The following is a 13611-nucleotide window of genomic DNA, read 5'->3' as shown; positions in this document are numbered from 1 at the left end:
ACATTCACTAGACCACCAGGGATGGTGTGACGGTGTCATTATCCCTTCTCCCCCTTAGACTACCAGGGATGCCGATAATAACCTCTTCTCTGTCCTAGACCACCAGGGATTCTGGAAGTTACCCCTTCTCTGCCCTAGTCCCAAGGGATGTTACTATAAACCCATTAACTTGCATAGCTAATTATGGAAAATTATTTGGTGCTATTAAGTAATATTTATTTGCCGTTGTTTTGGATTACTCGGTTTATAGGGAATAGTGCCCAGGTCATTAACTACCTCGCTCACTAAATACAAATGCTTAGGGGGAACATTGATGCTAAGAATCATATACAGCCTCAGTCACTAGTGATCACTATTACTACCTGGTGGCACAGCCTGGTAGCATCACGTGAAAAATGACACCAAGAAGTGTCCATGATTCTATGTCTTTTGGTTCCTTTCCTTTACATTTTTTGTAGTTACATTTACGATAAATCAGGCATACACTTACAGCAATTATTTTCATAGTTCAGTTTATTATGAAAAAGAATCTACTTTTAAATTACAAAAGTCCCACGTTTAAAGTTGTCCAGTTACATTTATATCTGTACTTTTTCCTCCATATTAGCAATTAAAAGAGGATTGCGTGTTTATTAGAAAGGTAATTTGATAATTTCTTGTATTTTAGAACAAGAAAGCATAATATTTTCTGTGAGTCACTTCACATGATTTGCTTCTCCTTTACAAGGCTGCATTGTGTCAACATCTGGCAGGATCAGATTATAGTTTGGCACTGATTTTCCTTGGCACTTTGTGGTCGTCTTCTTTTGGCTGGGGGTAATATGCCCACTGTGCCCTTGGGTTAGGAATGCCAGCAATAGGGGCTTGGATTGTATCACGTGGTATGTTAAAAGCGGAAACAACCTTGAGGGCATCATCTTTCACCAACTTGCAAAGCTCCAGTAACTGCAAAAAAAAAATACAATTACATGTGAGGCGTGATAAACCGGTAAAGACTCACCATGACTCACAAAGACAGTGAAGCTGAATTCTAAGTAAATATTACAGAAGGACCAGCCTTAACCCCTTAATGACCGGGCCTGAAAAGACCTTAATGACCAAGCCAGATTTGTTAAATCTGGTATGTCTGACTTTATCAGAGAATAACTCTGCGAAAGTTTTGAATATCCAAGTAATTCTGACATTGTTTTTTCGTCACATGTTGTACTTTATTTTAGTGGTAAAAGTAGACTGATACGATTTGCGGAAATTAATAAAAAAATAGAAAAATGGAAGAAATTTTGTAAAAATTATCATTTTTACCTATTTTTAACTGCAATATGTCACATATGTACACACATACTGTACAATTTTTTTATTAAATATATATTTCCATCGCTTTACTCTATTTTGGCAGCACTTTTGAAAAAAAAATTTTTATTTTTTTTGCAATTTAGAAGACTTACAAGTTTAGTAATAATTTTATACATTTTTAAGTACATTTTGTTTTCCTGCACCAAGCCAGGTTTTCAGAGGCTCATAGGTGTCAGAATGGTGGAAACCCCCACAAGTGACACCATTTTGAAAACGACACCCCTTAAGGTATTTATTAAGGGGTGTTGTAAGTATTTTGACCCCACAGTTTTTTTGTAAGAATTCATGCAAAGCAGGTGTAAAAAAATATTTCACTTTTTTCATAAAAGTATCACTTTGAAGACCGATTTCTTTGTAAAGCGACCATGAGAATGAAGAAACACACCCCAAAATCTATCACCCTGTTTCTCCTGTTTTCAAAAATGCCCCCATTGTGACCCTAATGCGTTGCCTGGACACATGGCAGGGCCCGAAAGGAAGGGAGCAACCGGAGGCATTCAGGTCTCATATTTTGCTTGAAAATGTTTTAGGCCCCACTGTACATTTGGAGAGGTTTTGAACTACCAGAACGAAAGAAACTCCCCATAAACGACCCCATTTAGAAAACTACACCCCTTAAGGTATTTATCTAGGGGTGTAGTGAGTATTTTGACCCCACAGTTTTTTGCTAAATTTAATGCATAACAGGTGAAATAAAAAAACCAAACACTTTTTATATAAAAGTATCACTTTGAAGACCGATTTCTTTGTAAAGCGACCATGAGAATGAAGAAACACACCCCAAAATCTATCACCCTGTTTCTCCGGTTTTCAAAAATGCCCCCATTGTGGCCCTAATGCGTTGCCTGGACACACTGCAGGGCCCGAAAGGGAGGGAGCACCCAAGGACTTTCAGGACACACGTTTTGCTTGAAAATGTTTCAGGTCCCATTACACATTTATAGAGGCACTGAGCTGCCAAAAAGATAGAAACACCCAATAAATGACCCCATTTTGAAAACTAGACCCCTTAAGGTATTCATCTAGGTGTGTACTAAGTATTTTGACCCCACAGTTTTCGCAGGAAGTAATGCAAAGCAGGTGGAAAGAAAATTTTATTTCACTTTTTTTCACAAATGTGTAATTTTAAGGACAGATTTCTTGTACAGAGGACATGAGAATAAGGAAATGCACCAGAAAATGTATCACCCTGTTTCTCCTGTGTTCAAAAATATCCCCATTGTGGCCCTAATGCGTTTCCTGGACACACGGCAGGACCCAAAAGGAAGGGAGCACCCGGAGGCTTTCAGGACACACATTTTGCTTGAAAATGGGAGGATTCTACGTTTCTAGATTGAGAAATATATGTCCCTGAGGGTATGTGCACACACACTAATTACGTCCGTAATTGACGGACGTATTTCGGCCGCAAGTCCCGGACCGAACACAGTGCAGGGAGCTGGGCTCCTAGCATCATACTTATGTACGATGCTAGGAGTCCCTGCCTCGCTGCAGGACAACTGTCCCCTACTGTACTCATGTTTTCAGTACGGGACAGCAGTTCCACGGAGAGGCAGGAACTCCTAGCATTGTACATAAGTATGATGCTAGGAGCCCGGCTCCCTGCACTGAGTTCGGTCCGGTACTTGCGGCCGAAATACGTCCGTCAATTACGGACGTAATTAGTGTATTACTAATTGACGGACGTATTTCGGCCGCAAGTTCCGGACCGAACACAGTGCAGGGAGCCGGGCTCCTAGTATCATACTTATGTACGATGCTAGGAGTCCCTGCCTCTCTGCCTCTCTGCAGGACAACTGTCCCGTACTGTAATCATGTTTTCAGTACGGGACAGTTGTCCTGCAGCGAGGCAGGGACTCCTAGCGTCGTACATAAGTATGATACTAGGAGCCCGTCTCCCTGCACTGTGTTCGGTCCGGAACTTGCGGCCGAAATACGTCCGTCAATTACGGACGTAATTAGTTTATGTGCACATACCCTAACTGTTTCTACACCCTATGACTATGTCGTGCTAAGAAAGCAGCTGTCCTGAAATCATGTCAGTCCATAGACATTATGTATATCAACCCGCTCTGATATATAGTAAGTTAGAGTGGGAAAATTTATTAAACTGTTGGCGGAAAAAGGCAATATATCCCAAAAAAAAGGAGGAAGAATGTATCCAGCTATGTGGAAAACTAGAGCATGTTCACAGGATGAAAGAAAATTTGTAGGGCTGTAATGACTTTATTATTCAAAGTGACTGGTCATACAACGTCTCTTTAGCTCCATCAATCCCTATATAAGGGACGAATGTGCCAAGTGACGCGGTACACCATAACAAGCCCCTGCCCGGCAAGGTAGGAACCGCTATGTGCACAAAACAACCAATCACCTGTAGAATATATAAAGGGGCAGTGTCCCACACCGTATGTATAGATACAGTAAAGGACCACTACTCCCCAAATTAATGTCGCTATTTCTAGAAGTATTGTCGGGTGTAAGAGGTCCACCAAAAACCCGAACAAAACTGTAATAAAGCCCATAGTGTATTGATAAGGAACAGCTCGCTTATTAGAAATCCTCAGAATAAAAAGAAAAAATTATACCGTATCCCCAGTGAGTAACAGCTATTTATGGCAGGACATAGTCATAACGGAAAAGGAAATAAAAAGCTTTGAGGGCACAATTTTATCTTGAATGAATTTCAGGGCCTTATTCCTCTTTCTATAACTGGGTTATATCCCAAAATGACTCAATCTAGAAAAGTATATTTCCCTGCCTCCCAAAAAAAGTGATTAAAAAAAAGAAATCTCTAAAAGAACCCTAAATTTTGGCATCTCCTAAATATAAAGCGAAGCTGCTTCCCTAAAAAAAAAAAGGTGTACAGAAAAATAAAATCCTAAATAAATCCTGCATTTTAACTTTTATAGCTCACAAAAGAAAATGAGTAATGTGCGACGGTATGATAGATTTCAAAACAGGGACTTATGCATAGACCAGGGTTGGAAGGACAAGCGGAACAATAATATCGTGACTCACTTCGCTGTCCTCGTTTGCTGCAAACCCGACACCGTTTTTTGGGGTATTTTTGGTTAGGTGTTGAAGGGATGGGGTGTAAAAAATGTTTTTCAACAAGTCGGCGTACATCCTTTGACTCATGGACTACTCTCTGGTCTGCAGATTGAAATAGGAGATCTTCAATCACTTTCTCCTGAAATTCAAAGAATGTCGCCCTGCCCGCTGATTTTTTGTACAGGACAAATGCATTGTGCATTGCAACCTGGATGAGGTATATTGCCACTTTCTTATACCACGTTCTGGTTTTCCTTTTAACCAGATAAGGTTGTAACATCTGGTCGCACAAATCTACCCCACCCATGAATTTGTTATAGTTGATGACACACACAGGCTTTTGTCTATCTGCAGAGGCCCCACGTTCTCTAACAGTTGCTGTTGCACTTGTATGGATAGTGCTGATCATGTAGACGTCCTTGCGGTCACGAAATGTTAAAGCCAGCATCTTCTCAATTTGAAAAATGCATGACTCCCACTTTGGTAGTTTTTTATCCACAAGTTGACGTGGGAAACCTTTGCGATTCCTGCGTATTGTGCCACAGGCTCCGGTGTTGGCACAATGAAGGGCGCTAAACAATGGCACACTGGTATAAAAACTGTCCGTGTATACATGATACCCCTTGTGTAGGAAAGGGCCAATTAAATCCAACACAATCTTACCAGTGGTACCAATATTTGGAGGGCACCCTGGTGGATTGAATTCACTGTCTTTAACCTCGTAGATCTTAAACGCACATGTGTAGCCAGTAGTGCTTTCACATAATTTGTAGATCTTTACCCCGTATTTTGCACTTTTTGAGGGTATGAATTGGCGGAATGAGAGACGCCCTTTGAAATTCATTAGCGATTCATCCACTGCTAAATTTTGTTCAGGGGTATATGCTCCTAAAAAGGAGGAATTAAGAAAATTTAGCAAAGGCCTTAATTTATACAGCCGGTCACGACTTCTGTCGCTGGAAGGGGGTGCCTGTAGGTTGTCACTAAAGTGGAGAAATCGCATAAGTATTTCGTACCTGCTGCGTGACATAATGCCAGAAAAAATGGGGGCGGCATGTATAGGGCTTGATGCCCAATATGACCTAATAGAGGTTTTTTTTATAATTCCCATGTTAAGGGTGAGGCCCAGAATTTTTTTTATTTCCGTTGCATTTGTGGGATTCCACAACCTGGCATAAGGTGACGAAGGCTTATTGGCAATGTACTGCCTGGCATACAAATTTGTTTCCTGCACAAAATGTTCCAAAACTTGGTCCGTAATAAAAATATTAAAATAATTTAGTGGTGAAAAATTACTGACATTGGGACTTATGCCAGGAGTAGCAATAAAGTCATTTATGGTGGGAGAAAATGGACTTGTGGGTTCCCACACTAAATCGGTTTGTTGGGGTTGTGCAATGTCAGGGGCTGCACTTTGAATGGACGTTGTGGCAACTGCGCCGTCTCCCATATCACTGGTGCTGGGTCTCATATCCGTAGAATCCCTTGAAGCGACACTTTCGATGTCGCTTTCAAGTAAAAGCTCAACTTCAGATGCAGAATCCGTATCGGAGCATAGCATCTGATAGGCTTCCTCAACGCTGTATCTTTTGGCAGCCATAATGATTATACAGTCTAAACCGCAAATAATAAACGTAACTAGCGGTTTCAATTTTTTTATCAACTAATCACACTAAAGGAATTAAACTTTTTTTTTTTTTCAAACCTAAACCCTACGCCTAACATAAACTGTAAACCCAAGCCCAGAACAGCACCCTACGCTGTCTAACAGTGTACCCTAAAAAGAAAGTCGTTTATAGTACGATTCTTAGTATATACAGTAAATATATTTATATATATATATATATATCTATATATATATATAGATATATATATATATATATGTATATACTATAAAATACTGAAAAAATTTTGTTGTTTTTTTTGAAACTGTGTGAGGAACAAGTGATTTTGTGTAGGGGACACTGACACACTTGTATCTGTTTCTCTCCACAGCTAGAACAGAGTGAGGAGAAACAGATACATGTTTTTACTTTTATTTTACAGTAGTGATCACTATGATTGGATCTCATAGTGAACACAAAAAAGATCAGGAGCCAATACTATTGGCTCCTGATCACTGCTCTAAGAACAGAGCTGCTAGCAACAGCTCGTTCTTAGAGCAGGAGCTGTCATTTAGACACTCCCAGCGGCTCTGTACACAGTAACAGCGTGTGACCGCTGTGATTGGCTGTCACAGCGGTCACATGCTGTTACGACGAAATCGGCAGGTCCTGATGGCTGCACTAAGAACCGGACCTGTTACTTACAGCCGGTTTTTAGTGCAGACTTGACCAGGGTGCCGTTAAACCCACTCTACTACAGCGACGTCAAAAGGCGTCGCTGTAGACTGAGTACCTGCACCGCCCGACGTCAAAAGACGGTGGGCGGTCGTTAATGGGTTAAAGAGACTCTGCCACCACATTATAAGTGTCCTATCTCCTAAGCAAAAATAGGAAAAGAAGGGGGGAGGAATCCTCCAGCTCACCTGACACTGTGGGTTTGTGTCACAAATAGCGCCCGGATCCTCGTGTCGGCACACGGTCTGAAGCAGGAGAGAAATGGGTGTTTGGATCCAGCGCTGTATGCGCTTTAAAACGGAAACGAAATTCCAAGTTTAATGGTCCTTGTTTAAAAGTTAGTCCAGAGGTATATAGTCCAGGTGTGCAAATAAGTGGGGAGTGGTGTCCTCAAAGCCTACGCGTTTCGGATGCTTCTGCGTCCTTACTCTTGGCTGTAGTGTTTCCGTTTTAAAGCGCATACAGCGCTGGATCCAAACACCCATTTCTCTCCTGTCCTATCTCCTACATAAGGAGATGGACGCTATAATGTAGGTGACAGCAGTGCTTTTTATTTAGAAAAACAATCTATTTTTACCACGTTAGGAGCGATTTTAGCTTTATGCTAATTCGTTCCTTAATGCCCAAGTGGGCGTGTTTTTACTTTAGACCAAGTGGGCGTTGTACAGAGGAGTGTATGACGCTGACTAATCAGCGTCATGCTCTCCTCTCCATTCATTTAGTCAGCGCATAGTGACACTGAGTTTTTCTCTATGTGCTCTCTTATACTGACATATTAACGTTACTGAAGTGTTTAGACCGTGAATAGACATTCCTTCCACCCAGGACGGGATGTCTGTTCACAGTCCCGATACTTTGGTAACGTTTCTATGGTACTTACAGCAGAGCAAGCGTAATCTCGCTGTAAATGACAGGTTACAGCGAGATTATACTTTGCTCTGCTGTAAGTACCACAGAAACGTTACCGAAGTGCCGGGATTGTGAATAGACATCCCGTCCTGGCTGGAAGGAATGTCTAGTCACTGTCAAGACACTTCAGTAACGTTAATGTGTCCGTATAAGACAGCACATAGTGAACAATGCAGTGTCACTGTGCGCTGACTAAATGAATGGAGAGAAGTGCGTGACGCTGATTGGTCACTGATTGGCCAGCGTCATACACTCCTCTGTCCAACGCCCACTTGGTCTAAAGTTAAAACACGCCCACTTGGGCATTAAGAAACGAATTAGCATAAAGCCAACATCGCTCCTAACGTGGTAAAAATAGATTGTTTTTCTAAATAAAAAGCACTGCTGTCATCTACATTATAGCGCCCATCTCCTTATGTAGGAGATAGGGCACTTATAATGTGGTGACAGAGCCTCTTTAACCCCTTAGTGACCACCAATACACCTTTTCACGGCGGTCACTAAGGGGCCTTAGGCTAAGCCGCCGCCTTTTCACGGCGGCCCAGTCTAAGCCATGCACGGGTGTCCCGTGCAGGCTGGAGCTGGGGCTCGGCTGTCTGATGACAGCGGGGTTCTGCTGTCTGATGATAGCCGGGCTCCTGCTCCAACGCCCGCGATCGAAGTTTACTTAGATCGCGGCCGTTTAACCTGTTAAATGCCGCGGTCAAAAGCGACCGCGGCATTTAACTTGTTTATAGAGGGAGGGAGCTCCCGCTGTCACCCATCGGTGACCCGCAAATGCAATCGCGGGCCTCCGATGGGGTGTCATGGCAGCCGGGGGCCTGATAAAAGCCCCCAGGTATGCCCTGGGTATATACCTATTAGGCCGCGCCAGAGGCAAATCCGAGTAGATTGCATCTCAGAGTTACACTTACAGGCAATAATGCTCTGGTATACTAAGTATACCAAAGCATTATAGCAGCGATCTGAAGATTGCATAGTAAAGTCCCCTAGTGGGACTAAAAAAAGTAAGTCATGTGAAATAAAAATTATGGAAAAAAATGTTTTTCTTTTTTTTACTGTAAGTGCTTTTATTTAGTAAAAGTACACATACATGGTATCGCCGCGACCGTTTTGACTCAAACAATAAAGTTAATATGTAATTTAAACCGCTTGGTAAACACCAGGAAAAAAAAAGAGCAAAAGACAATTACGAAATTGCTAGTTTTTTCCATTGCCCCCAAAAAGTCATAATAAAAGTTAATCAATAAGTCCCATGTACCCCAAAACAGTACCAATCAAAATTACCTCTCGTCCCGCAAAAAACAAACCCAAAAAATCACTACATTGATGGAAAAATAAAAAAGTAACGGCTCTTGGAAAGAGACGATGCAAAAACAAATAATTTTAGTTCAAAAGTGTTGTTATTGTGCAAAAGTCGTAAAACATAAAAAAACCTATACATATGTGGTATCATTGTAATCATACAAACCCATAGAATAAAGGTAACGTGTTATTTACGCCACACAGTGAGCGGCGTCAATTTAAAGCGCATGGAACAATGGTGGAATTTCAGGTTTTTTTTCCATTCCCCCCTAAAAAAAGTTAATACAAGTTAATAAAAAAATTATATGTACCCCAAAATGGTGCCATTAAAAAGTACAACTAATCCTGCAAAAAACATGTCCTCATACAGCTATATCGACTGAAAAATAAAAAAAAGTTATAGCTCTTTGAATGCGACTATAGAAAAACGAAAAAAAAAAATAGCCTGGTCATTAGGGCCTAAAATAGGCTGGTCACTAAGGGGTTAAAGGAGACCGGTTACGTTGAAAATAAGGTCTGATCTGCAGGCAGCACGTTATAGAGCAGGAGGACCTGAGCAGAATGATATATTTTTTTGTGATAAAAGATTCAGTAGAACTTGTAATTTATCGATGTAAACCGCTGCTCATTCTGGGCTTAGTTGTTCAGTGGGCGGACCTACTAAATGATTGACAGCTATCTTTGTATGCACACATATACAGGGAAGGCGGTCAATAACTTATTAGGATCACCCACTGGATTCCTTAGACCAGAATGAGAAGCAGTTTAGATCAAGTTCTGCTTAATCTTTTCCCCAAAAAGTATACTACATCAATCTACTCCGCTCTTGCTGCTCTATAACTTGGTGCCCGCAGATCAGACTACATTTTCAACGTGACTGGTTCAACTAAATATCTCAAATTTGTGTCAGAACAAACGTTTGGCAGAGTAAGGCTCAGTTCACAGCTCGTTTTGTGCACACGATTGTGGTATACGACGACGTATACGTTTTTTTAAAGTTTCAAAAACGTATGTATTTGTAACATATGCTTACGTTTTTTGTGGTATACGTTTTTATACATTTGTGTCGGTTCTTACTTATAAAAAAGGAATACTTTTTTTTGTTCTTTAGCTAAATCAAACTTTGTAGAGAGAAGATTTCCCATATAAAGTTACATACGTTTTACGTATGCAAATGTAGGGTTTAATATTGTATACGTGGCCATTGACGTCAATACAAATAAAAACGTATACGTTTTGGAAAAGTACTGAAAAGCGTAGTAGACCACGCTTTTCAGGACATGGAAAAAAAAAAAAGGATACAACGTAAGCAAACAAAACGTACACACAACCTACACCATTAGGACATCCATCCTGACTATAGAAATAAATGTCATCCATCTATGATCACTACTTTTTCTCATATATGTGTGAATAAAATAACAAAAAACCACTATAGGCTATATATATTTTTTGTTTTAGTGGCAGAGATGTGCCCATAGGGGAGAGCCATGAGGGCTTCTGGCAGGGGTGTAGCTGGCCAGCCAGGTCACCTCCTTGCGGCGCTGTGTTGGTTATACCGTGGTCCTGCACTTAGCTTTAGAGTAGGGACCTACTTGAATAAATGTTGCTATAAAGTGGCAAGTGTACAAAGGACATTGTATTCATTTATTATAAACTTTGGTTAGCTTTAATAGGTTGTATTTTACGTTTCAGTCTTAAAAAAATTGGTTTAAATAGCCCCATAGCCTTAGTAGAGCAGAAGACATTTAACTAGTACTGTGGTCTAGATTACAACCTATGTGCCAAAAAAATATTAACACTTTCTGAAAGTAATATTATTTACTTAGTACAGAGATTAATGGATTCCGTTACAACAAAGCTAAGTTCAAGTGATAAAAACGCAGAATACAGTTCCTCTTGGTCTACATTATATACAAGTCCCCAATGATCAGGTAGGCTCCAAATCTACTTTGTCTCTTGAATAAACTTTGAGCCCTTACGGTGTACATGGGTCATAAGTAGTACTTTTTTCTTACAAAGATAGCGTCGTTTTACCACAATTATGAAAACCAAGACAAACGACAAGGGCACGGAAGAGATGGAGGTGGCCTGTACTGTAGGCAGGTGTTTACTCCTCATAAACAGCTGGGACAGCTGGGATAGGTGCTAAATCTCGACTAATGTTAAAGAGTTTGGAAATAATTAAGTGCTGCGACTCCACAGTTTTTCCCTGCACAGCGCCACTCCGAGCCTTCCGCTGTACAGGGAATTGCAACACAGCCCCGTTCACATGAATAGAACTGTTTTGCAGTTCCCTGTACAGCGGGTGGCCGAGTAGCACCACTGCGCAGGAGAGAAGCGGAAACTATATGCCACAACATTCTATGATAATCGCATTTGGCTGCAGATTTCCTCCCTTACAAATTTATGCTCAAAACTTACAACTCTTCCCTTCACCGCGCAAAAAACAAGTCTATTTCACTTCTCTCATCTTCACATTATCTAATAATCCAAAACGCCTCTTTGATACTTTTCACTCCCTCCTTAGTCCTAAAGTGCAGACGCCAATCACAGATCTCAGTGCTGAAGACCTGGCCACTTATTTTAAAGTTAAAAATGACAACATCCGGCATGATATTATCTCCCAGTCCCCTAGTAACATCGATCCCCTTCCCTCCCGCACTCCCTCTTCTTCACTTTCAGCATTTGACCCAATAACAGAAGAAGTCTCTAGGCTCCTCACATCTTCTCGTCCTACTACCTGCCCTAGTGATCCTATCCCCTCACACCTCCTCCAGTCCCTCTCCCCGGCTGTCACTGGTCATCTGACTAAAATATTTAACCTCTCTCTTTCCTCTGGAATCTTTCCCTCCTCTTTTAAACATGCCATTATAAACCCATTACTGAAAAAAACAACTCTTGACCCATCCAGCGCTACTAACTACCGACCAGTCTCTAATCTCCCCTGCATCTCCAAACTCCTGGAACGCTTGGTCTACTCTCGCCTTATCCGCTATTTCTCTGCTAACTCCATTCTAGACCCCTTACAATCTGGTTTCCGCACTCTACACTCCACAGAGACTGCCCTTACTAAAGTCTAAAATGATCTCTTGGCAGCTAAATCGGACAGTAAATACTCTCTCCTGATTCTTCTGGATCTCTCTGCAGCCTTTGACACTGTAGACCACCAACTCCTATTTAACATGCTCCACTCTATTGGCCTCAAGGACGCGGCTCTCTCTTGGTTTTCCTCCTATCTCTCTGACCGCTCGTTCAGTGTATCATTTGCTGGTTCTACTTCTTCTCCTTATCCACTTGCTATTGGGGTTCCTCAGGGATCAGTCCTAGGTCCGCTCCTCTTTTCTCTCTACACAGCGCCTATTGGACAAACCATCAGTAGATTTGGCTTCCAGTACCATCTCTATGCTGATGATACCCAATTATATGCCTCTTATGATGACATCACCTCTGCTCTAATACAAAACACCAGTGATTGTCCGCTGTCGCTAACATCATGTCCTCTCTCTATCAGAAACTGAATCTTTCTAAAACTGAGCTCCTTGTGTTCCCACCATCTACTAACCTCCCTAAACCTGATGTCTCCATCTCAGTATGTGGCACTATCATAACTCCTAAGCAGCACGCCCGCTGTCTCTTGGTTATTTTTGACTCAGATCTTTCCTTTACTCCTCACATTCAATCACTTTCACGCTCCTGTCATTTTCACCTCAAAAACTTCTCCGGAATCCGCCCTTTTCTTACGGCGGAAACAGCCAAAACTCTCATTGTTGCTCTGATTCACTCTCGTCTTGACTAATGTAATTCATTACTAGTCGGTCTTCCCCTCTCCAATCTATCCTTAATTCAGCAGCCAGGCTCATCTTTATAACCAACCGCTACACCAATGCCTCTACCCTGTGCCAGTCACTGCACTGGTTGCCCATCCCCTTCAGAGTAAAATTTCAACTTATTACTCTCACCCACAAAGCTCTCCATAGTGCTGCACCTCCTTACATCTCCTCCCTCATCTCTGTCTACCACCCTACTCGGGCTCTACGTTCTGCCAACAACCTTAGATTAAAATCCTCCATAATCCGAACCTCCCACTCCCATCTCCAAGATTTTTCTCGTGCTGCACCAGTCCTCTGGAATGTGATACCCCAGACAATCAGATTAATTCCCAATATCAACAGTTTTAACCGTTCCCTGAAAACACATATTTTTAGACAGGCCTATAACATTCCCTAATCGGACTCCTTTCCATGGCCCCCCCCCCTAGATTAGTCATCAGAATAAGATTCCCTCACACTCCTTCTTTTCATGTCCGTCATACACGGATACTGGCTGGTGACCGGCTCATGCAGCTTTGTTACCACCCCATGTGTATAAAAATGGCTGGACTATTGTACAGAACAAACACTGTTACACTTTGTGTCTCCCTTATTTCCTCATAGATTGTAAACTCTTGCGAGCAGGTCCTCACTCCTCGTGTTTGAATTGTAAATTAGCTTTGTCACTATGTAATGTCTGATATTGTCTGTTTCATGTCCCCTCTAAATTGTAAAGTGCTGCGTAATATGTTGGCGCTATATAAAGATTATTACTATAAGGGTATGTTCACACGCAGTGTTTTCAGACGTAATTCGGGCGTTTTAATCCTTGAATTACG

The 13611-nt window shown here is 41.5% G+C and overlaps 1 protein-coding gene across 1 annotated transcript in view; it reads right to left on the bottom strand.

Annotated features, from left to right (window-relative positions):
* Positions 1-536: 536 nt before the first annotated feature.
* The window catches only part of ACOXL (acyl-CoA oxidase like), a 424164-nt gene continuing 411089 nt past the window's right edge, over positions 537-13611 (bottom strand). The window contains exon 19 of the mRNA XM_075864464.1: positions 537-945. Coding sequence (XP_075720579.1) covers positions 760-945 — 186 coding nt within the window. The 3' untranslated portion in view covers positions 537-759. The remainder of the gene's footprint in view (positions 946-13611) is intronic.

This window comes from Rhinoderma darwinii, chromosome 4 (assembly GCF_050947455.1).
Source record: "Rhinoderma darwinii isolate aRhiDar2 chromosome 4, aRhiDar2.hap1, whole genome shotgun sequence".
NCBI classification, from domain to species: domain Eukaryota; kingdom Metazoa; phylum Chordata; class Amphibia; order Anura; family Rhinodermatidae; genus Rhinoderma; species Rhinoderma darwinii.
Note: the sequence above shows the minus strand (reverse complement) of the source record. Positions and strands in the feature narration are given on the sequence as shown.